Below are 24,821 nucleotides of genomic sequence, written 5' to 3'. Positions count from 1 at the left end.
ACCTGGCCTCTATTATTATTATTATTAGCACATGTCCTCCAATCTATATCATATATATCATTGAGTCACAGACAGATTCATTTACTCCAACTTTGCATAGAATCTCTGAATCAAGTTGCAACTGAACTGATGCAAGCTGCGACGTTCTATACCCACATTCGTTACCTTGTTTTGGGGTGTGTGACAATTGGGCTTACCAATTTACCCTAATTGTGATCACAACTGTAAAAAGTGAGTGTACGTTGATAAGATGTCACAATAACCTATAACAACAAATGCTGATGGGAAAAGGTAGGGAAAGGAGACAAAAAGACTGAATTAGTCCAAATAAAAAGGCTTCCTGCTATAACTTAAGGACTGTGTTAACATCATGCCTAGTAAACCAGAAATCAGTGAACCAAAATTGGTGGGTGAGAAACCAGGAATAATTGGTGGGAAAAATAATGAGGGGATGGGCTATTCTGCCCACCAGTCTCTCTGTGGGTTCTTAAAGAGAAAAACTGGGGAGAAAAATTAGCTACTAGAGCAAGCTTCACCGTCATGGCTGCCACTCACACTGTCTCCTGGCAGCCCAGGCCATCGTCATCCTGATCCTCAGATATGCCCAGACCAGATCAGGCTGGAAAAGGGAGTCAGATGACATCCCCACCTCTCCTGGCTCTAGCTGAATCCCAGTCATCATTTGGGAGGAAACAGGATCAGACTAAGGCCAGCAGCACAACAGCTCCAGCCCGTCTCAGCTCACTTCTCTTTTCCCCAAAAGGTCAGTTATTACCATTTTTAATGCCATCTAAGAGACTGCCAAACAAGGGACATTTTCCTTCTAAAAACTCTCTCCAGCTAAAGGGAAAGGGAACAAGGGACGTTATCAAAATGAAAGCCTTACTTAGTACTTCACATTTCAAATGGTTTTACTCTTTTTCTTTCTTTTTATCTTTGGTTAAAAGGATTTTAAACGGTGCGTTTGCCACTGCACTAAGCAAGCTGAGGTCTTTGTATACAAACCCATACCTTGTTTAATACTGTTTAATGCTGAACACTGACTGAGCTATGTTAACATCTTTAGCCCATCTATTCCATCCAGATTAATACAACAGGGGATGCACATTGCGCTATGTCCAAAAACACTGTGTGGGGATTACACAATTTTCCCCAAAGCACATCGTGAAGAGTACTGTCACTGTAGCAGAGGCACTGCATGATTCCCTCACTAAGGAATATGCTTTTCAAAAGAGTAACTTAAAATTTCAACTACTGCATTAATTACTATTAAAAAAAAAGTGAATAGAGAAAGTATATAGAGAATTTAGGATTACATTAAGTTACATGTTTATAATCTTCCTTTTGTATACAGGGTCTGATCCAAAATCCATTTAAGTCAATTGAAAGGCTACCATAGACTTCAATAGGCTTTGGATCAGGCAGACGGTTTCTATATCTGCATAAGTTCTTTGATCACTGAGGGACCGTGTAGCATATCTTGTGGCAAATGCAAGGAAACCCTGAGACTAAACTCCCAGGGTCTTTTCCTAGCTCTGCCAGTGTGTGAACAAAGCAAATTACAAACTCCATGACTTATTTTCCCTGTACATAAAATGATAATGTTTGCCTACCTGAAAGGGGTACTGTGATGTTTAATCATAGTTTGTAGAGGAGTTTGTGATAATTGGAAGAAAATATGAACTATATTTTCGTGCATATACGTTTTATTTTTTGCTCATATAAATATGAGTAGGCAAGCATGAGAAATTGACCAAGACAGAGACATGCATAGGGCTTAAATAAATTACCCAGCATTCAACCCACAACTATACACAACACAGAAATTTAGAATTCCAATGTGCAACTACCTGAAAATTAGTTTCGGATACAAAAGTTTTAAGTTAAGTGATTATTAGAAAAGTTTTACAAAAATAGTCAGTTCCAATAGCCCTGGCTGGAATAAGCACTGTACCATCCACAGAACAGAATTCACTGTATTGCACAAAACTAGAACCTGACACTGAAATAAAAAAAAAAAAACTTACAAAAATATACATTATAATACATTTGGGCTTTTATGCCCTCTCCACTCTAAACAAGCCTACCAATCAAAACTCCATTTACTGTCTTAAAGAGTACGGATTTTGTCTAAAGCAGAGTATCTGTTATCCTGAAATCTGCCACTACATACAGTGGGCCAGGTTCTGATACTGTTAGCCATGTTGGTTGCCATCTTATTCCATAAATGGTCCCATTAAAGTCAATGGAGCCACTTTATCACAGAAGAGCCTTACTTTATCTGTTGTGCTAGGCTCTGCACATACACAGAACAAAAAAGAAGGTCCCTGACCCAAGAGCTTACAATCTACTTAAGGTAGTATTCATCAGGCATGAAGGTGTCACAATCTGGCCCATAACAAATAAAGTGCGTGCGTGGGGGTGGTTAAATAGGAAGTCTTGGAAAAACTAAAAACAGTTTCAACTAATTAGTAATTCTGAAAGTAATTCTGCCTGTTCCTCTGTTCGACGACAAAGACAGACAGACAGACAAGTGATTCCACAGACAAATGTAAGGTCAACACGTTCCATCCAGTCTTAAATATGCTCCCTCTAGCCACACTTTAATATGCAGATGTAACCATTTCTGCATAGAAGCAATCACTCTGAATTAGCATTCTTAAAAACAATCCAAAAACATATGTTACAGCCTGAGCCAACAAAAAGCCATTCTGCTTAGTTTGTGTGTGCGCACGTGCAAAGCAAGCATGCATTTGTACATACCCTGTTAGGAGAGCAAATTATGTTTGCTTCACTTTAAAAAAAAAAAAAAAAAAAAAAGATTTGGGGCTCGTGATTTTATTTGGAAATTACATGACATTAGAGTGATTTAAAACACTCATGAGCCCTGAAGAAGGTACCAAGATTCACTTGATACCATTACCCAGTAAATTAATGAGTGTATAAAGTATTATGTAAGCAGAAGTCATCCTCCTTTCAATATAACATTACTATCTACCCTGCAGAAATGTACATTCAAATAAAGGGGTTGGAAGTGGGGTGGCGGGGAAGGGGAAGGAGAGTAAAAGAGATCGGAGAGAGAGAATTTTGGGGCCTCAGTTATTACAATCCAATAATAAATTTGTAGTTGTACCTCTACACCACATCTGGATTACATCACTTAAAAGTTTCAGAATTCTATGTTCTGTCATTTCTGAATAAATGTGTCTTCCACTTTTTCATACAGATTCAGTTTTGTATTTGCTGTCCTGACTCCATATAACTCCAGAAAAAGGTACAGGACCCTATAAAGATAAATAGGTTTGCAACATTTCCATCTCCCCACATGACCATCTCTGGATGTACATGTGGCTGCACTACTCAGTAATAACTTATTTGCAGCTGCCCAATGTTATCTTCTGCAGTGTTAAAACAAAATCTTCAGGCAGAAAGAATACGCTCCTTCCATTTTTATAAGTGATCAAAACAGCCAGTGTGGCAACTGGCGATGTCTCTCTAAAATCCAACTTTGCAACCTATTTAAAAAAAACAACACTCCATCACCCTGGTAATTTATTCACATTAACAAAATTAAGCTTTCAAGTGCACTCCACTCATATACATACTACATTTATTTAACAATGTAAACCAGGCAAAATATTTGTAATAACTAACATTTATACTAGCGATGGGCCCAAAACAGAACACCAGGCCCAAACACCCCCAGGGAAGTTCAGATTTGTATCTGAACTTCATGGCTCAGGCCATCTCTCATTCACATCATTATTTGGACTGTAGAATCTTTATTACAGATTACAAAGAAGAGAAAAGAAGAAAAGAAGAAAAAAATACAGCTCAGCTTTCAGATCTCATACTTTGAGTTTGCCAGGCTAAAAACTGAGGGAGACGAGAGCATATTTTTAGTTGGACATTTGAGCACATTTGATCTGGATTCTCTAAGAGAAAATAAAGGCGGAACCACACAATGCCATTTTTACCATAACTTCTCCAAGCAGAGCACCAGATGGCACTGATGTGCTCCAAAAGGGACTCCAATCCAGTCCGACACCACCTGTAAAATGGTTGGTGGAACACCTAGCTGCAAGATTGCAGAGCTAAAGTGGAAGCAAAGGAGTAGCTCCTCAGACTCAAGCTGCTCAAGAGCGGGTCTAATCAACATGGTGCTGAAAACAGAGTTGGTATCCAGTGATTTGTCTACATGATGGCACCAGGTGTGGCTAACACCAGTGGAGTTGACCTTGCATCGGAAACAGCAGGAAATTTAAAAAAAAAAAAAATACAATAAATAGGGCTTGCGTGTGAAGAAGGCTTGGTTCAAGGAGGATGTTCACTGGGAAGCCTCATGGAGGTCATGGTGGCAGTACTGTAGTATGACAAATCTGGGGATTGTCCCTGTAGTGCATATAGGGAGGCTCACTCAGCCTGCTGTCAATTTCATCAGCTCAACAGGCCAGCAGCTCCTTCAGACAGACAGCCTGATCAAGTTACAAAAGCCAAGACAAAACAAAGATCCTGTAAACAGGGACATTCCTTGGTCTCAGAGGCATAGGATTTTCCTATTTATTTGTAAAAACTGAAATTGTATTGTTTGTTCACCCTAACGTAGAGAGGATATGAGCATGACAGACAAGAGCCGGGTTCTTTTGGCGGGGATGAAGGAAGGTAGATGGGACACAAGTCAGAGTTTGGGCTAGCAGACGGTGATGCAAGGAGTTAACAGCTAAAAGTTTCATGGGCCTGGCAAACCATGCTAAAGACAGACCCCTCAAATAATGCAACTTGCATGCTCATTTTGCGATTGTAAATTAAATACTAGAGATTCTGCATTAAGTGAATTGTTCACTGAAATATAAATAGATGAGAGGACTGAGCACTATGGTTCCTAAACTAAATTATTCTGAAAATTATGTTTTATTTAAAAGATGAAAGGCTGCCTCCTCAGCTGGTGGAAACTCAACTGGCTTCAGTAGAGCTATGTGAGTTACATCACTGAGAATCTTATTTCTACAACATTTCAGGAAATAGCAGCCAAGCTCAATTTAAGTGAGCCAATACAACCCCCAACTTCACAAAGCGAAGTGACACTTGTCTGTGCTGTGCAGTTACATTAAAGAAACTGCCAGACTTATAAATCTTTCAGATGTAAAACAAAATTAGTACTTCTACCTCAGAAAAGGCTCAGAGTTACAGTGGAAGTTACTGCAACCAATTAGATGTTATTGCAAGAAGCCCACTGTTTAAACAAGGGCATTTGTTCTTCCTTTCTTGATGATATTATCTAATCAGGGTCCAAGTGTTTTATATCAGCACACTGAAATTATGTGTAATGAACAAGGATGTTCAAGATAAATTCTAAAAATTACAAAGCAAATACTTCCTTTCACTGTAAACAATGTGACTGAATCCACTTCTTGAAGAAATCAAGCTATATTTATATTCACCCTGTTGAAATGCTACAGGCAACCATAGAAGGATAAGTTTATAATAAATTGCTATATTTGGAAACCTTTGTTGCTAAGCATCTTCTAACATTCAGCACAGTTTATATCATTCACGTCCCTGCTACATAATTAACATTTCATGTTTTCCAAAAAAGTGCAGTGCTTATCTTTGTTGTTAATTTAAACCATTATAAATTTTTTAGAGAATTAATAAAAGGCTGTGTGGCCAATTAATTAGAGTGGCAGAATGAGCCCAGGGGAATACAAACAGACATTATATGCAAGGATGTGTCACAACCTATCTTCTAAACAGCATGTCTGTTTGAGATAAAACACTTCAGAACACAGCTGTTCATGCTGAAAAGGTAGTCTACTAAGCAATTTAGGACACGAGAAACCTCCTCTAGCCCCCAAACCATGGCTTTGTTAACTGGGTTCAGAATTAGGCTCAGATCCTCCCAAGAGCTCTGAGCAGATAGACCCCTGAAACAACACAGAGCTCCCCACTGAAGTCCATGGGGATTTGCCATTTGAAGCTCCTTTCAAGCCTGAAGCCATAGGGCCTGATCCAATAACAATTAAAGTAAATGCAAGTCTTTCCAATATTAACTGTTTACTATAAGTGAATCAGCCATTACAGGAGGGTGCAACACATACTTTGCCCATGGCTTACATAGCTAATTGCTAGACAGTATAGCAGTGGTTTTCAATTTGTGGACCCCTAAAAAATTTTGAATGGAGATGCAGACCCCTTTGGAAATACAGGCAAATATAGTGGTTGAAAACCTCTGCCATAGAGGAACACTGTGAATCAGGAATCCCGGTTTCTCTTTCTGGCTCTTAACAGGTGTGGGGTGGGGTGGGGTGGGGTGCGGGGAGTGTCTAGTGATTACAGATAACACAACCAAGCACATAAATCCGACATATTTATTATGAAAGGCCACTTGACTGACCTAAGTGAATGAGACTTGCCATGTTATAAGACCCCGTTCTAGTTCCAGCTCTGCCAAAAAGTGAGCTTATGCAACCTCTCAGGATATCTACACTGTGCTGCAGCGCAGTCTACAGTGTGGTGTGAATTGCAGAGTGCGCCAAAATGTTGTACTCTAACTTCCCCATGTGGACATTGCTGGCACGAACTAAAAAGGTACCTAGTGCACATTAACATAGTCCTGTTTGAAAGAAGACTATGTTAACGCAATCCATATATCTTTTAGTTCGCACTATCAACATCCGCATGGGGCAGCTAAAGAGCAAAAATTTGGTGTACTCTGCGATTCAAATCCCCATAGTCCACACAGCGGCACAGCGTAGACAAGCCCTTAGTTACCTTATTTGTAAAATGGATGAATAATACTTGCCTGCCTCCTCCTAACATGGGCCTTGCTCAGCAATCAGGGCTGAAAAGCGCAGTTACTCAACAACAGGTTAGTAGTGTTGCCACCTCACACGATTTTATTGTGAGCCTTGTGGTATTTGGTGTTTTTCCCTATAACATGGAGCAGGGATGAATACAAGTCAATTTTTGTGAAAAACAAAAACAAAATCAGTTTTTAATTTAAATGGGATTTTTTTAAATTTTGTTAATAAGACGTTTTTCTTTTTAAAAATAAACCTGAAAAATTAAGAAAAAAAATCAGACTTTAATCCAAAATATGTTAAGGCCTAAACTTATCTCTTTAAACATTTAAATAAAAAATAAATATGCTGAATCCATGAGCCTCTCTCAAAAACTGATTTAAAGGCTGCTTTTAGAAAGAATCAGAGGAAAAATATCTAACTTTTGAGGTCACACTTTATAAATATGGCATAACAGGTCATGTACTGTATTAAGGGCTTGTTTTGTTTAATACAAATAAATGTTATATGTTGTTGTGTGTGTTTAATTAAATTCCAGGCACCATCCTAATGCAGATTGACACAAATCATGAGCAAAAAGTTAATTATCTAGTAAATAAGCTATATATCATTCACCATTTCCTAATATATTAAAACATTTACAATAATAAGAATCTGAAAATATTAAAATCACTTAAATACATGTAGTTATAGTGTACCCTCCTCAACAGCAAAAAGATGTACCTAATTTAGTGTAAAGGCTCCATTTAGTTATAAATCAATGTGTTTTAATGGTTCTCTTAACCAATGAGAATGCTCCTTTCTTCAGAAAAATTATTTAAATAAACTTTTCCACGTGTATTTCAGTTATCAGTTTTGGTTGAGTCTTTCAACTTGGAGATTTGAATCATGATAAATCACCTTGATTTAAAATCAATCCACTTTGGAGATTAGTGATAACCTCAGGCTTCATTTTTAAAAACGAAAGTACGTTTCTAGCCCTCTTGGATGCAAAGCTTGAAAATGTGTCCCCCATGTAGCTGAAAGGGTCAAAAATCAGAAGAGCAAATAAAAAGAACCCAAAATATATTATGTTTAAATATCTCATAATTCAAGTGAATTGAAGTAAACTGAATTAAGGCCACTTTAATTCTAAATGACAGTGTCCACAGAGAAGTTTAATGCGTTTTAACTAGTCCACTTTTCATGCACACTTTTAGTTAATTTGGATTAATTTTCCTGAGTGCCTCCATATAAACAAGCCATGAGAAAAACCTGGCATATAATGAAATGTCATAGGCAACCTTAACGATACTTGCAGTTGAACAGCTTGGCCTACAATAGCACTGGGTTACCATATCATACACAGATTACCTTCTGCTAATGAAAGTAGCATACATATAAAATTATGTACGTTTTCAATATAATTGTTAAGAATGAAGAATTCTCGAGAAACAGCTTAAACTTGTTGTAAGCACATAAATATATTTAGATGTAAGATTTTCAGGGCAGGAACTGTCTTTCCATCGTAAATGTATGTGTAGAGTGCCCAGAACACTGGGATGCTGATTCTCTACGGGAGCCTCTAGGTAATATCTCAATACAAATAAATACTACTACCACTATATACCATAAATTGAATTTATATTTTTTGTGGTCAGAATTAAGGTAGTCATGTGAATTCCCATTTTTTATTTGTACTCATATGCAAGGGTATTGACTGAAAGTAGCAGTTATTTCTAAAATTGTGAAAGAAACTTAACTGAGGATTCTCTGATTTTTAACTGTTTGGATTATTTAGGAATGTATTAAGCAATTTTAACTACATGTTTATGCAGCTTTTTGTGCTGTAATATACACAAAATATTGAGTTCAATTTTGAGCACCACATTACCAAAAAGATTTTTGACAAATTGGAGGGAGTTCAGAGAACAACAACAAAAGTTATCAGGAGGCTGGAAGGACTTATTTATGAGAAAAGATTAAAATGAGCTAAATATTTACAGTTTGGTTAAGTAATGAATGAGGTGATGGGGGTGATATGATAACAGCCTACAAACATCTGAAGTGTGTAAACACCAAGGAAGGAGAGTTAATGTGTTATACAGGGACATAACAAGAAATAATGGGATAACACTAACCTATAAAAACTTAGGCTGAATATCAGGAAACACTCCTGGACAGTGAGATGTACTAGGCTGTGGAATAGTCTCCTAAGGGAAGTGGGGCAAGCCCATTGCTTGGGACTTCAAAGTAAGGCAAAAGAAAACATTACAAAATGTACCAGAAGTAGTCTTCACGGGTAACAGAGTGGGCTATATACTATGTAGGCATATCTTTTCCATCTCTCACTTTTATGTATGTGTGATGAATATGCCATATTTTACAAGCTGCAGAAAGATATCTAATGACTTTTCTTTGCAAAGTAGACATTCAAAAATCATAAAATTCATCATCAGGAAAAACAGACATTGCGGTTCTATATATACATAAGGTATTTAAATTCCTTTCCTGTAAGTCTCTAAGCCAAAAAGTCATGCCTTTTTTTTTAAAATTCTTTGAGGAGGAAAAATACAAACTAGCCTGCACACAGCTTCAAAGGCAGGACTGCATCTTCCTCCAGCAGAGGTCACTCCAGGATAACAATTTACAAATATTATTATAACAGAAATTCAACGTTTATTTTTACAAAAAATATTGGTAAATTGTTTCTATTTGTTCTGTAATCCTGAGAATCATATTCTAACAACATAAGAGACACACAAAACAGTGCACCATGTGAAACTTACTGTCACTGAGAGTCCGGACACTTGGGTTCTATTCCAGAAATCTACCACTAACTTGCTGTGGAACCTTGGGCAAGTCACTGCACCCCAGTTTCTCCTCCTATCCTTTGTCTATCTTGTCTACTTAAACCATAAGCTCTTCAGGCCAGGAATTGTCTCTCACTGTATGTTTGTACAGGGTCTAGCACAATTGGGCCCCCAGTCTTGGTTGTATTACTACTGTAATACAAACCACAACAAAAGCATAGAGGTCTGCATAATAACTAAGATACCTGCCATTTTAAAGAGGCATTAAATAAGTGCCCACGGTCACAGAGAAAAAGTTGAATGTGCACAAGTAGAGACTGGGTTGAAACGCCTTTGAAATGTGGACCTCAATGTCCACCTGGGGGGGAGGGGGTCTCAGACTGAGATTTTTCAAATCAGAACAGGGGGGGAAAATGGTGGGGTTTTTTGTGTGTTTTAAAAAGAAAGAATGATTAAGTTCTGTTGCAAGCTAGCGAAGTGTGGTTATAGCCTGCAAAGCGACTCTGTTAAAATGACACCAAAGGTCCATATTTATCTTCTTCATTTAATCTGTACACAAATCAACGGATGAATATTTGACAGACAGCCCTGTAAACTCTGATTATCAAGTATAGATTCATCAATATTTAGGTCAGAAGGGACCATTATGATCATCTAGTCTGACTTCCTGCACAGTGCAGGCCACAGAATTTTACCCACCCACTCCTGCAAAAACCCTCACACCTATATCTGTGCTATTGAAGTCCTCAAATCGTAGTTTAAAGACTTCAAGGAGCAGAGAATCCTCCAGCAAGTGACCCGTGCCCCATGCTACAAAGGAAGGCGAAAAACTTCCAGGGCCTCTTCCAATCTGCCCTGGAGGAAAATTCCTTCCCAACCCCAAATATGGCAATCAGCTAAACCCTGAGCATATGGGCAAGATTCATCAGCCAGATACTACAGAAAATTCTTTCCTGGGTAACTCGGATCCCACCCCATCTAATATCCCATCACAGGCCATTGGGCCTATTTACCATGAATATTTAATTACCAAAACCATGTTATCCCATCATACCATCTCCTCCATAAACTTAACGAGTTTAATCTTAAAGCCAGATAGATCTTTTGCCCCCCCTGCTTCCCTTGGAAGGCTATTCCAAAACTTCACTCCTCTGATGGTTAGAAACCTTCGTCTAATTTCTAGTCTAAATTTCCCGGTGGCCAGTTTATATCCATTTGTTCTTGTGTCCACATTGGTCCTGAGCTTAAATAGTTCCTCTCCCTCTCTGGTATTTATCCCTCTGATATATTTATAGAGATCAATCATATCTCCCCTCAACCTTCTTTTAGTTAGGCTAAACAAGCCAAGCTCCTTGAGTCTCCTTTCATAAGACAGGTTTTCCATTCCTCGGGTCATCCTAGTAGCCCTTCTCTGTACCTGTTCCAGTTTGAATTCATCCTTCTTAAACATGGGAGACCAGAACTGTACACAATATTCCACAAGAGGTCTCACCAGTGCCTTGTATAACGGTACTAACACCTCCTTATCTCTACTGGAAATACCTCGCCTGATGCATCCCAAGATCGCATTAGCTTTTTTCATGGCCATATCACCATGGCGGCTCATAGTCATCCTGTGATCAACCAATACTCCGAGGTCCTTCTCCTCCTCTGTTACTTCCAAGTGATGCGTCCCCAGTTTATAACAAAAATTCTTGTTATTAATCCCTAAATGCATGACCTTGCAATTTTCACTATTATATTTCATCCTATTACTATTACTCCAGTTTACAAGGTCATCCAGATCTTCCTGTAGGATATCCCGGTCCCTCTCTGTATTGGCAAATACCTCCCAGCTTCGTGTCATCCACAAACTTTATTAGCACATTCCCGCTTTTTGTGACAAGGTCAGTAATAAAAAGATTAAATAAGATTGGTTCCAAAACTGATCCCTGAGGAACTCCACTAGTAACCTCCTTCCAACCCCGACAGTTCACCTTTCAGTAGGACCCGCTGTAGTCTCCCCTTTAACCAATTCCTTATCCACCTTTCTATTTTCCTATTGATCCCCATCTTATCCAATTTAACTAATAATTCCCCATGTGGCACGGTATCAAACGCCTTACTGAAATCTAGGTAAATTAGATCCACTGCGTTTCCTTTGTCTAAAAAAATCTGTTACTTTCTCAAAGAAGGAGATCGGGTTGGTCTGGCACGATCTACCTTTTGTAAAACCATGTTGTATTTTGTCCCAATTACCATTGACTTCAATGTCCTTAACTACCTACTCCTTCAAAATTTTTTCCAAGACCTTGTATACTACAGACGTCAAACTAACAGGCTTACAATTACCCGGATCACTTTTTTTCCCCTTTCTTAAAAATAGGAACTATGTTAGCAATCCTCCAATCACACAGTACAACCCCTGAGTTTACAGATTCATTAAAAATTCTTGCTAATGGGCTTGCAATTTCATGTGCCAATTCCTTTAATATTCTTGGATGAAGATTATCTGGGCCCCCCGATTTAGTCCCATTAAGCTGTTCGAGTTTCGCTTCTACCTCAAATATGGTAATGTCTACCTCCATATCCTCATTCCCATTTGTCATGCTACCATTATCCCTAAGATCCTCTTTAGTCTTATTAAAGACTGAGGCAAAGTATAAATCTTTCCGGTTCATGCATCATCCCCCATAATAACAATTCTGCACTCTTAACAGACAATTTCATTCACGATGCATGGGTCAGAATAGAATCCAACATAAGAATGGCCCTACAAGAGAGAGGCTTTTTATATAATAAGCTAAAGATGACATGGAGATTCCCATAGTCATCTTTTTTTTTTTAATTATTTTAAAAAATATTTTAAGTGCCTGTTACAGATCTGGCAGCTTGAAGGCACTCTATTTGTCCATAGTACAATATGGCTAGGGAGGGAGCAGACCAATATTCCTCGTACTGCTCCCCTTTAATGGAGAGAGAATATTTCAGTCTTCAGTCCTTGACCAAACAACAAAAGTGCCAGTGGTGAAAAAGGGGCTGAGAACAACCAATGCTCTCAAACAGCCTGGGCTAGAGTCAAACTGTTGGCAGGAAAGCAAAAGGCTCCAGATCCCATTACCAACCCGCTTAACTTTCCCAGTTTCCCAATAGTCTGTTAACTTTCTAAAGCCCTTTGTGGATTTTGTTACAAAACTTTACAAAAATATGAAAACAGAGAAAAGATTTCATTGTTTTAAGTCATTCTGTGAGATGTACTGTGTGTACCATTTGCAGACAGGTGAATTTTTAGAGTAAGTGAACTCACAGTGGGACTAGTATTATACCTTACCTGCTTCTTTGCACAAGGCTGCCAAGTCTGCTCCCACATAGCCATGTGCACCATCAGCCAGCTGCACCAACTCTGTTGTTGTCAACAGATGAGGAACCTTATTAAGAAGTTTCCTGAGAATGTCTAATCGGTCCTGGGCATTGGGGACCCCAATTTCTATCTCTTTATCAAAACGTCCAGGTCTACGTAGTGCTGTATCAAGTGCATGCGGACGGTTTGTAGCACCCAGTACCAAAAGTTGCCCTGCACTGTCTTCCTAATGAAACAAACAGAAAAACAAGTTAGATTTTAAAATGGTGTTAAAGACCTCACAATTTACACATATTTCAACAGTAATGACAACCTCCACTGTCTATTTTTCACAAGAATTATGCATTTGTTCAGGTAGCAAAACTAAAGCCTACTCCTAACCCCAAAAGAGTAAGTAGTAAGAATTCATGCATGGCACTTTCCAACTCATCAGATGAGGAATCATCATGTGCTGGAACTTCTGGGACAGGAACTGAGCCCCTGGTATCAAGTTGGGGAGGATAGCAATGTTCTCTGAGCAAAAGAATTTCAGTTCCATAGGAAATTTCTATATTTCAACATTTGTTTTTGTCCGAAATTGGGAGAAAAAGTTGAAATACCTTAATTTTTTTGCAGGATGCAGAATTCTGAAAATTTTCAATTCAGAAATGAATAAATGCTTTATTTTGGTTTGCTGAACTAACATGAAACATTTTTTCTGAGTCAGCTCAACATTAAACTGCATTCTCCCATTGTAGCACATTGCCTCATGGCAGCTGCAGTTCAGGAGCCTGATGCCTCCATCCTCCTTATGGGCCAGGCTCCCTGGCCAGATTACATCTTCCATGAGGCACCTCCAGACATGTAACTACCATGAGGCACCATGCTGATGAGTCCCAGGAAAGACAGTGTTGCATGTTGAGCAATATAATCGTATTGGAGAACATGGGAATATGAACTATAATCCCCATGGGGCAATTCACTAGAATAAGGGAATGAAATTTAAAATTGAGCTGACCCCAAAAAATTGTTTCAGGTCAGTTCAACAGATCAAAATGTCCCAAAATTTAAAAAGAAATTTTGATTTTCCCTACAGAAATACTGAAAAATTATGGCCAAATAAATAAATTTCCCACAAAAATTTCGAATTTTGCAGAAAACTGAATTTTCCTTTCAAAAATCATTGCAACAGAAAAATCCTGACCAGCTGTAGTTCCCATTAAACAGACAACACATGATAGACTACAATGGGTTCCAGTAATCCTCTAGATCAGGGGTGGGCAAACTTTTTGGCCTGAGGGCCACATCGGGGTTGTGAAATGGTATGGAGGGCTGGGCAGGGAGGGCTGTGCCTCCGCAAACAGCCTGGCCCCAGCCCCCTATCCACCCCGACTGCCCCCCTCATGCTCTCTGTTCCCTGATTGCCCCGACCCCTATTGACACTCCTGTCCCCTGACAGGCCCCCCAGGACCCCAACCAATCCCCCCCCCACTTCTTGTCCCCTGACCGCCCCTTCCCCCTAACTACCCCCCCCAGGACCCCACCCCCTAACCAACCCCCCCCCTGCTCCCTGTCCTCCCCTTCCCGGGACCCCCGACTCCCCAGGTGGGGGCCTCTGCAAACAGCCTGGCGCCTGCCCCCTATCCCCCCCCCCTCCCACTTGCCACCCCCTGACTGCCCCCCTAAGAACCCCCAACCCATCCAACCCCCCCTGCTCCCTGTCCCCTGCCCCCTATCCACACCCCTGCCCCCTGACAGGCCCCCCCCCCGGACTCTTGACCCATCAACCCCCCCACCACTTCTTGTCCCCTGACCGCCCCTTCCCGGGACCCCCGTCCCTAAACTGCCCCCCCCAGGAGCCCACCCCCTATCCAACTCCCCTGCTCCCTGTCCTCCCACCCCATCCGACCGCCCCCTGTCCCCTGACTGCCCCCGAGGACCTCCTGCCTCCCCCAAACCATGCTGTTCAGAGCAGCAGGACAGACTTATTGGAAAGCTTGGGAGGTGGGTGAGCGCAAGCCACACTGCCCGCGCAGTGCCATACCCACAAGGGAGGAGGGACAGCGGGGGAGGGGCTGGGGGCTAGCCTCCCAGCCCGGGAGCTCAGGGGCCGGGCAGGATAGTCCTGGAGCCTGGATGTGGCCCGTGGGCCATACTTTGCCCACCTCTGCTCTAGACTGTCATGTTTATCTCCTCTAACCTCAACTCAGAGGTGACATCTATAACCTTCTTTATCTCCTCCTTTGGCTACGCCTACTATAGCTCCCAAATGGATTAATCTCCTTAATGAAGGGGGAAGGAGCTCTTTTTCTAATCCCAGGAAGTAAAATTTCTACAAAATCTTGGATGCTGCTCTCTGGGTCAGGTTTAATGTTCTGGCCCAAATGAGCCAGGCGTTATGACAGTCCTTGCCACCTCAAATCACCCAAGATGACGGCTATTACTTTGATGAATATAATCAAGCAGACAATCAATCAAAGAGAAGGCAGCAATACAGAAATTCAAACTGTCCCTAGCAAACAGAAAAAACCGTTAGTTGGACTAACCCATAAAGAGTATACAAATATACATCTTTCAAGTCAGTCAGTTGTGAAAGGGCCAGATGGCTACAGGAGAGTAACAGAAGGCAGATATATTAGCCACAGGTTAAGTAAGTCCCTTTTCCCTGGGTAAGGTAACAGGGAAGGGTTTTTTTTTTTTTTTTTTGAAACAGAAAAAAATTTTATTGTGACAATTACAAGAATTATCAAGAACCAAATGAAAGTATGCAACAAAACAACGCAAACAGAAGGTATAACACAGCAGCTTTCAGGAGGGAGAACTGTTCAGGCTAGCCTGGGCCCAGAGCGGGGGGCTTGGTCTTCCACCCTCCTGAGTTACCTGGTGGCCTAGAGCGGGGGGGCTTCCTCGACACTCGTGGTCTTCCACCCCCTCGAGTTACCTAGGGCCGCGCCCAGTGTCACCAATTATCCCCCCCCTGAGAGTGCCCGGCAAGATGGGCACGGCTGCGGGGTGGGCAGTTTGGGGGTGGGGGGGTAGACACCCACGTATTATAGGGCCCTCCTAGCAAAGGGTTAGACGGAGGGAACCGGATGGGGTCACCGAGCAAAGAACCCCGGACAGCGCCCACCGCTCTTCAAAGGTGTCAAGGGAGTCGGTGGTCGCCGCCCAAAGAAACTCCGCCCGGATACGTGAATGTACTGAGGATAGGAAAAAGGCCCTACAATCGCAGGACGTTTCATGGGCCAACCTCCTCTCTCTGGTTTTATAAATGGCTGTTTTTGCCAAAGCTAGGAGGAGGTTAACCAGGAGATCCCGCGACTTTGTGGGGCCGTGGATGGGGAGTGTATAGATAAAGAGGTGGGGAGAAAAATGAAGCCAAAAGCGCAACAAAATATTTGTGAGGAGCCGAAAAAGGGGCTGCAATCTGGTACACTCTAAATAGACGTGTGCCAGGGTTTCCCTCACATTACAAAAAGGGCAAGTATCCGGAATGGAAGTAAACCGTGTCAAAAACACGCCCGTGCTCACAGCTCCGTGAAGGAGCCGCCAACTGATGTCTCCGACGGGCCTCGGGACCAAGGTGGAATACAAGCTGGCCCATCGAGGTTGCTCACCCTCCAAAGGTGGCAGGAGGTCCCGCCACTTTGTGTCGGGGCGGGACACCAGGGTGTGGGCGTGAAGGGTGTGAAGCGTGAGTGTATACAAATATTTCCGTGATGCAAGTTGAAAACTGACCGGTTGCAGTTCATGCAGCCGGCTCGCAGTGAAAGGGTGAGGGGTTTGTCGGGATCGGCAGGGTAGGGGCCCAATGGAAAGGTCCGGCGGGCCCGGGGTAGAGGATGGGCGTGGTGCGCCCTCGCGCAAAGCTCGGTTGACATAATCCCGAGCTGCAGGGGTCAAGGCGGCCTTCACCTCCTGAAGTACGCGCCGGGGAGTACGGGGGCTGGAGAGCCCCATGCGCCGAGCGAGCGTCAGGGGATCCAGCCAGTCTCTCCGGTCATAGTCCAGGAGGTCTCCGACCTTCGTGACTTCCGCCAAGACCAACCTCTGGCGCACCGAGCGGGACTCCGCCACCTGCACACGGAGTTGGGGGTTGTGTAGCAGGGACTCCGTGAGGAGATCTGCTCCCGCGGTGGCCGCCACGGACCTGGTCGTTAGAAACAGTTTCCAGGTCCGGAGGAGGTCCTGGTAGAAGACCGGCAGCCCGGAGAGGTCTCGCGGAAAACCTCTCGAACAAAGGTAAAAGAGCTGCCGGTCGTATCGGAACCCCTGGAAGCGGCGCAGGAAGGCGTGCGCCAGTATGCTCCACGTCGAACTACCTGCACTGTATAGGAGCCTCTGCAGGGCCTGGAGGCGGAAAACGCGGACCTGAGTGTACAGACACTTCAGGCCCTGTCCTCCTTCCTTCAGGGGTAAATGAAGAACTCCAACAGGAGCCCAGTGCATTCCCGACCAAAAGAACTCTAAAATCAATCTCCGGAGGTGGGTCAGGAAACCCGGGGCCGGGGCCAGGGTGTTGAGCCGGTACCAGAGCGTGGACAGGACTAGTTGGTTAAGCACCAGTGCTCTCCCTCGGAGGGAGAGACATCGGAGTAGCCCTGTCCATTTCCGGATCCGCTCTATCACCCCGCCCTCCACATTTTGCCAGTTCTCCGGCGGGGAAGGGTGCGTGGCGGAAAGGTAAACGCCGAGATAGAGCAGAGGACCCGCGCTCCACCGGATGGTCTGAAGTGCGGGTGGGAGGGAGCTTACCCGCCGCCAGTCCCCCACTGCCAAGCCAGAGCTCTTGACCCAGTTGACTCGGGCGGAGGAGGCTGCCGAATAGATGGCTTGGCATGCCTCCACTCGCGCCAGGTCGCCCGGGTCCTGGACCACGAGAAGTACGTCATCGGCGTACGCCGACAGGACCAGCCGCAGCTCCGGCTCCCGCAGCACCAACCCTGTCAACCTCCTGCGGAGGAGACAGAGGAAAGGCTCGATCGCAAGAGCGTACAGCTGGCCCGAGAGGGGGCACCCTTGTCGCACTCCTCGCCCGAAGCTGACCAGTTCGGTCAGGGTCCAGTTGAGCCTAACCAAACACTCCGCGGAGGCATACAGCACCCGGAGAAAACTCACAAACTGAGGTCCGAATCCAAACGCCTGCAGAGTGCTCAGGAGGTACCCATGGTCTACTCTGTCGAACGCCTTCTCCTGATCAAGGGACAGGAGGGCGAACGACAGACCATCTCTCCGCCCGAGTTCCAAAAGGTCTCGGACTAGAAATAGGTTGTCAAAAACGCTGCGACCTGGGACAGTATAGGTCTGGTCTGGGTGGATCACATCCGCCATCACGGACCCTAGCCGCAGCGAAATTGCTTTCGCTACGATTTTGTAATCCGTGCTAAGGAGTGAGACGGGACGCCAGTTTCGTAAATCGCGGAGGTCCCCCTTCTTCGGCAGCAAGGCGAGCACCGCTCGCCTGCACGACAGAGGGAGGATCCCGCCCTGCAAGGACTCAGCCCAGACAGTAACTAAGTCTGGGCCGAGGATGTCCCAGAACGCGCGGTAAAACTCCACGGTCAGCCCGTCCATGCCCGGAGATTTATTGGTGGGCATGCGGCGGAGGGCTTCCGAGAACTCGGCCAGGGTGAGAGGCAGCTCTAGCCGCTCTCGGTCGCCCACGCTGACCGTGGGGAGGTCCTCCCAGAGCACCCCGCAGGCGCCAGGATCGGTCGGATCCGGGGAGAAAAGGCTTGTGTAGAAGTCGCGGGCTCTCCCACACATCTCCTCCGGATCCGTGAGGGGGGTGCCGTCTTCTGCTAGAAGGCAGGTGACGTGCTTCTTGGCCCCCCTCGTTTTTTCCAGGGCATAGAAGAAGCGGGAGCCGCGGTCCATCTCCCGAAGGAGGCGGATGCGGGACCGGACGAAGGCACCTCGGGCCCGGTGGTCCTCGAGGGCCCGAAGCTCCTCCCGCTTCTCCCGGCACGCTCCGCAGAGGGACGGGTCCTCGGGGTCGGCGGCCAGGCGCCTCTCCAGCTCCAAGACCTCCCGTTCCAACTGCTCTATCGCCGCATTTCTCCGTCGGCTGGTGCCCCGAGTGTAGTCACGGCAGAAGAGCTTGGCGCGGACCTTCCCTAAATCCCACCATCGCCGCACCGAGGGAAAGGCACGCCATTGCTCTCGCCAGGCGAGCCAAAACTCCCGGAAGGACGTCACGAAGCTCTCGTCCTCCAACAGGCTATTATTAAAGTGCCAATAGGCCGGCCCCGGTCTCTCTGCACGGAGGGAGACCGTTATAGTAACTAAATGATGGTCGGAAAAAGGGGCCGGCCGAATGGTAGAGGAGTGGGCCTGTGAAAGATGGAAACGGGATAAATAAATACGGTCCAACCGAGAGTGGTGTGACCGATTGGCCTCCACCCGGACAAAAGTGAACGTGGAGGTGTCATCTGGGTGATGGTCACGCCAGACGTCCACTAGGGAGTGATATTCAACTATTCCCCGAAGAATATTCGCGGCAGCCGGGCTCGGCTCGGCGCCTGAGCGGTCCTGTTCCTCGAGGGTGGTGTTAAAGTCTCCTCCCAGGACCAGGCACTCGTGCGAATCTAGGGTGCCGAGAAAGTCGGACACCCGCTGGTAAAATTGTGGCCGCTTTGGGCTCATTTGTGGGGCATAAATATTAACAAGATTTACCACGAGCCCCTCCATACGGACTCGAAGGTGCAGCAGGTGGCCCGGCATGACCTCAGTGACCCCTAGCACCTCGGGCCGTAGGGTGGGGGAGAACAGGGTCGCCACTCCAGCTTGCCAAGTCGTGAAGTGGCTAAAGTAGACCCCGTCCCCCCACTCCAGCCGCCACCTGTCCTCAAAGGTCGGGTCCGTATGGGTCTCCTGCAGGAAAACTACAGAGTACCCTCCTTCCCGAAGGTAAGAGAGCACCTGGGACCTGCGGAGAGCCATCCTACAGCCCCTGGTATTCAAGGTTGCAATAAGAGTAGGCATCATGCGGAGGGCTGGTGGGGTGGAGGTTTCTCGGTGGCGGGGGTGTTTGTGGCCCCCGGCGGGTTGCGCACCAACCCGTGACCCATCTCATAGATGAGTAGATCGTTTTGGAAGTTGCGGGCCCGCTCGTAGGCCGCAGCACCGCGCCTGCCTTGCCCTTTGCCCTCCTTTATAAGGGCCCTTGTGGTCCGAAAAAGTTGCTCAAAGTCCCCCCAGAGCTGAAGAGCTAGCTGTACCTTATTGCGGGCACCACGGGTGTGTTCTAAGAACTTCCGTAGTGCATGCCGCAGCTCATGGGGGGATGGGGTTACGGTTCCCGGGGTATTCCCAGGTGGGACTCTTAATACAGCCTCGAGGTCCGCTAAGGCGGGTAGGCAGGGTGCGGACCACCGACGGGGGGTCTGACAGGCTGGGGTTATGAAATCCATTTCATGCCTTGAGGTGGAAGGGAATGGCGGGGAAAAAATTGCAACTCCTAATGGGTCGCGACTAGAAAGTGCAAAAACTGCTCCTTGGGGGGAATCTGCAGAAGGCGGAAAAGAAACGACCCCAAGGGCAGCAGGAGCATCGCAGGAGGGGATAAACTGGGTGAGGCTAGGGGAGGGGGCAGGGGCAAAGGTAAGGCTCTGAGATTCAGGAGGCAAGCAACTGAAGGAAGGTGCCTCCTGAGCAGAGTCGAGGGTTAAGGGGTAAGGGGTAAGGGAGGGGGCTCCCAGTAATGCTAGGCGCTGGCCCCGCGTTGGTCTTGGCGGCCGTGGCATCTGGTGGTGGACCACCTTCTGCAGGGTGCTCGCCCGGGAAGGCAATCAGGGGGAGGGAGTATGGGGAAAAAGGGGCTGGGGTGAGATTGCCCAGTCTGAGGCCAGCCGGGAGTAGATCATCCTCTCCCTGGGTGACCGGGGTCAAATCTAGGGCCTCAATCTCCGCGTACACGGAGGAGAGGCCAACGCCTGCCACCCCGGGGGCCTCTCCTCTAGGGCCCGCCTCAGCGGTCGCCTCGGGGTTCGCGGGGGGTTCGGATGGTATCCGAGCAGAAAGGGCGTCCTCAGGGGTCTCGGAGGGGAGGGTCTCCCGTGGAGGGGGAGTTCTGCCCTCCAAAGCCAGTCTGTCTTCTCCTCCCGACACCAGCGGATGGACCTCACTCGTGGTCGTAGCGGAGGGCTCGATGTCAGTGCGTCCCTTCCTGGTCTTCCGGGGGGCTTCCGCGTCGGATGGATGCAGCGGAGCTCGAGCCTTCCGCTTGCTCCGTTTCCCCTGGACTAAGTTCCAGTCCTCCATAGCGTCGTCCGGGGGCTGGTTAGCAGGGGTCGTGTCAGGGGGTGGAGGTGATGGTTCAGGGGTTCGGGGGGGCAGCGGTGAGGCAGCATGAGGAGGGGGGGGTTCTCCTTGGGGTGGGCCCTCTCCTATGCCCGATAATATCTTTGTCGCGCCCTCCTCCATAGGCTCTACTGAGGTGGTAGTAGCAAGGGTGGGACTCCCTTGCTCGCCCGGGCGTAGTAGGGAAGGAGTCTCCTGGGCCCGGGCGGGAGCAGCAGTGGATTGAGTAGGAGGAGGGTTGGTTTCAGGTGCTGGGCAGCCAGGGGCGTCGGCAACAACGGGGCCGATATCCTGCCGGGTCTCGGGGGTCTCAGGTGCCCCTCCCCTCCGGGCCAAAGGGCAGTCTCTGCGGACATGCCTGGCCGAGCGGCAGAGGTAGCACCGGGCCTCTCCGGTGGAGTAGAAGACCCGATAGCGGGCTCCCTGGTAGGGGACTAAGAAGGACCCCTCGAGCGCCTCCCCGTCACGCACCCCCGCCGGCGGTAAAAGCTGCACTTGCCGGCGGAAAGAAAGGACGTGACGGAGGGTGGGGTCCCTGCAGCCCAACGGGAGAGGGCTGATGACAGAGGTAAGCTTCCCCAGGGCGGAGAGAGCGGGTAACAGGGCAGCATTGGGTAAAAAGGGGGGAACGGAGGTAAGGACGAGGCGAACACCCAGGTCTTCTAGCGGCTCTAGGGGGACAAACACCCCCCCTACCACCAGGCCCCTCTCCACCGCCTCTTGGGCGGCAGCCTCCGTAGCTAAGAAACAAACGACCTTCCCATACATCTTGGAGGCCGCCACTATAGCCGTGGGTCCTACCACCTTCGCCAACGCCTGCACGTATGTCTCCACGTGGGGCGAGGCGGGCACCAGGAGGCAACGGACACCGTGCTTCCTGGTCAGGGCGGAAAAAGGGCCCCGACTGCTGGTGATTGTAGCGGAGGCAGTGGGTGGGCGAGATGACGAGGCGGCAGGCAGGGGGGAGCCTGCCACCGCCCGGGCATACGTCCTGGGGGCCGGGGGGGGGGGGGGGGGGACATATGTAGCACTGGTGGAGGGAATTGCAGGGAGGGGCGCTGCGGTCGATGACGAGGCCACGGCTGTGGGAGCCGCCCCTGCCATGGAGGGCCCAGATGTTTTGGCGGGGCCCTTTCTTTTCTGCCCGTCCTGGCTTTTGCGGCCAGCTGGCAGAGGGTTCCTAGAACCTGAGGTGGGAGGGGGCATAGCAGCAGCAGTAATCACTCCGGTGCCTCCTGCTGCCGGTGCCCCAGCAGGGGCGGTGGCAGGTTTTTTGGCAATCGTGGTGGGGGGGGGCAAGATTGGGGGTTGGGCGGGGGGGGTGGGGGAAAAACAACTAAATTTTTTAAAGGGGCCTCGCCTTCCTCATTCCCCGCCATTGTAAGCAGGGAGGGACGGAGAGACACCGGAAGGAAAAAGGGGGAGGGGGGAAACAAAATAACCACTCCTCCCTACTAAGCTACAGGAGGGGAGAAAAATACCAAATGGGGTGAACAAGGGGGGGGGGGAATCCAATAATAGGGGCAAGCTATAAGCTAAGCAATCCGGGGGTGGGGGGGTAAACCCACGCACATTTGTCCAAAGAGTCTTGTTTGGTCAGCTGTTATGTCCGGTCCGAAAGGCAAAGTTCAAAGCAAACAGCTGGATCCGAAGGCGGATGGCAAATTGCCAGCAGGGACGAAGCGGCGGGGGGGTCGTGACAGTTGTAGTAATGGTGGGGGGGGGTGGAGCGGGCACCGATGGATCAGGGGGGCAGCTTATTGCCACACCCCCTGTGCCGCCACAAATGCAATTAAAACACAGTCAAACTCCCCCCCACGAGAGTAGAATTCGAAAAAAAAAACTCAGTCTTACGACCCCTTCACGATGATTCGTAGCTGTTTAAATTATGTCTCCTGTCTTCTGAAGTCCTTCTTCTCCGGCCGTGTTGGCTGTGTTCCAAGGCTTCCGGCATGCTAAGAATGTTGTAAAGATAGTCCGAGCTGCCAGCAAAGCGGCTGGGTCTGGGGGCTTTCACTCCCCCTCCAAACAGCAAAATCGACAATCTTCCCCCCCCTCCTCCGGGGGTTCAGCTAAGACAAATAGCTGCGCCCGAAAGCAGGCGAGGGGGGGTAGTGTTGACTGCAAGATGGCGACTTGTCAGCAATCCAAAAAAAAAAGCAAAAGCGGCAGAAAATCAAACTAAATCAGCAAAGCGTCCAGCCCGGTCCGGGGGGGGGGGACTAAGGCAGGGTCCAAAAGTAAGAAAAATCCGGGCCAGGGGGCTTTAGGAAAGAAAGAAAGCAGATAGCTGGGGAGCAAGCTAGGGACGGTCCGTCCTCCAACAGGGAAGGTTCCAGAACAATCAAAACCCTTCTGGAGACAATTAAGACAGACAGGCTGACTAGAATACCTGCAGCCAATCAAGAAGCTGCTAGAATCAATTAAGGCAGGCTAATCAGGGCACCTGGGTTTAAAAAGGAGCTCACTTCAGTTTGTGGTGTGCGTGTAAGGAGCTGGGAGCAAGAGGTGCTAGGAGCCGAGAGTGAGAACGTGTACTGTTGGAAGACTGAGGAGTACAAGCATTATCAGACACCAGGAGAAAGGTCCTATGGTGAGGGTAAAGAAGGTGCTGGGAGGAGGCCATGGGGAAGTAGCCCAGGGAGTTGTAGCTGTCACACAACTGTTCCAGGAGGCACTCTAGACAGCTGCATTCCACAGGGCCCAGGGCTGGAAGCCAGAGTAGAGGGCGGGCCCGGGTTCCCCCCAAACCTCCCAACTTCTGGTCAGACAAAGGAGAAGTTGACTTGGACTGTGGGTTCACGAAAACAGCCAAACTGAGGGCTGCTGTGAAGCTCCAAGGCGAGCAAATCCACCAATAAGCGCAAGACCCACCAAGGTAGAGGAGGAACTTTGTCACACAATGTAAAGTAGCAAACAGAGTTTCCAAAGAGAATTTATAATTTATGAACTGGTTCACTCATTAAAATCCAGAAACACCTCCACCCCCCTCAAGTATTTTTATTCTTAAATGTTTATTATGAGAGTATTTATTTTTCTCTGGAAATATGAGAAAAGCTAAAGCGCTAAAAAAATTTAAGAGTCTGAAACTTAAAGTATTTCAAGAAGGTAACTATTACATTAACAATAATAATATTTTCCTCTTTTTTAAGTGATCAAAAAATTTCTAAGGTGACACTTTTTTTGGAGGGGGAGAAGGGTGGTGATGGGGAGAGCAGGAGCAGAAATTCATGAATGAAGTAATCGAGACAAAAGAGAAAGGACTCATTTCTTTACAAGGTATTCCATGCCCATTATGCAGACAGACAGACAGACAGACAGACAGACAGACAGACAATCTTCCTCCAGCAGGGTACTACTCCTTAGGATAACCAGAACACACTGATCTATTTTGGAACAGGGACAAAAAGGCGGAGATTTGGTTTCTGGCTTATAAAAGAAAAGGCTACCCTCTCCAAAAACGTGGGGCTCACTCTGTATTTAACTACATATTTCCAGACAACGAAAATGGTCTTCCTCTTGGAAAAGGATCTGATTTAATATTATGTGTCAGAACATTTGTTCTAGGGTGATGACTGGGAAGGTCTTTAAATCATGATTTGAGTAATT

General features: G+C 46.8%; 1 protein-coding gene across 2 annotated transcripts in view; it reads right to left on the bottom strand.

The window, feature by feature from the left end:
- AFG2A (AAA ATPase AFG2A) overlaps window positions 1-24,821 on the bottom strand; it is a 305,716-nt gene that overhangs the window by 263,016 nt on the left and 17,879 nt on the right. For both annotated transcript variants that reach the window (XM_074950826.1, XM_074950828.1), the window contains exon 9: window positions 12,903-13,158. In XM_074950826.1, the coding sequence (XP_074806927.1) occupies window positions 12,903-13,158 (256 nt within the window). The remainder of the gene's footprint in view (window positions 1-12,902; window positions 13,159-24,821) is intronic.

This window comes from Natator depressus, chromosome 4 (genome assembly GCF_965152275.1).
Source record: "Natator depressus isolate rNatDep1 chromosome 4, rNatDep2.hap1, whole genome shotgun sequence".
Taxonomy (NCBI): Eukaryota; Metazoa; Chordata; order Testudines; family Cheloniidae; genus Natator; species Natator depressus.
Note: the sequence above shows the minus strand (reverse complement) of the source record. Positions and strands in the feature narration are given on the sequence as shown.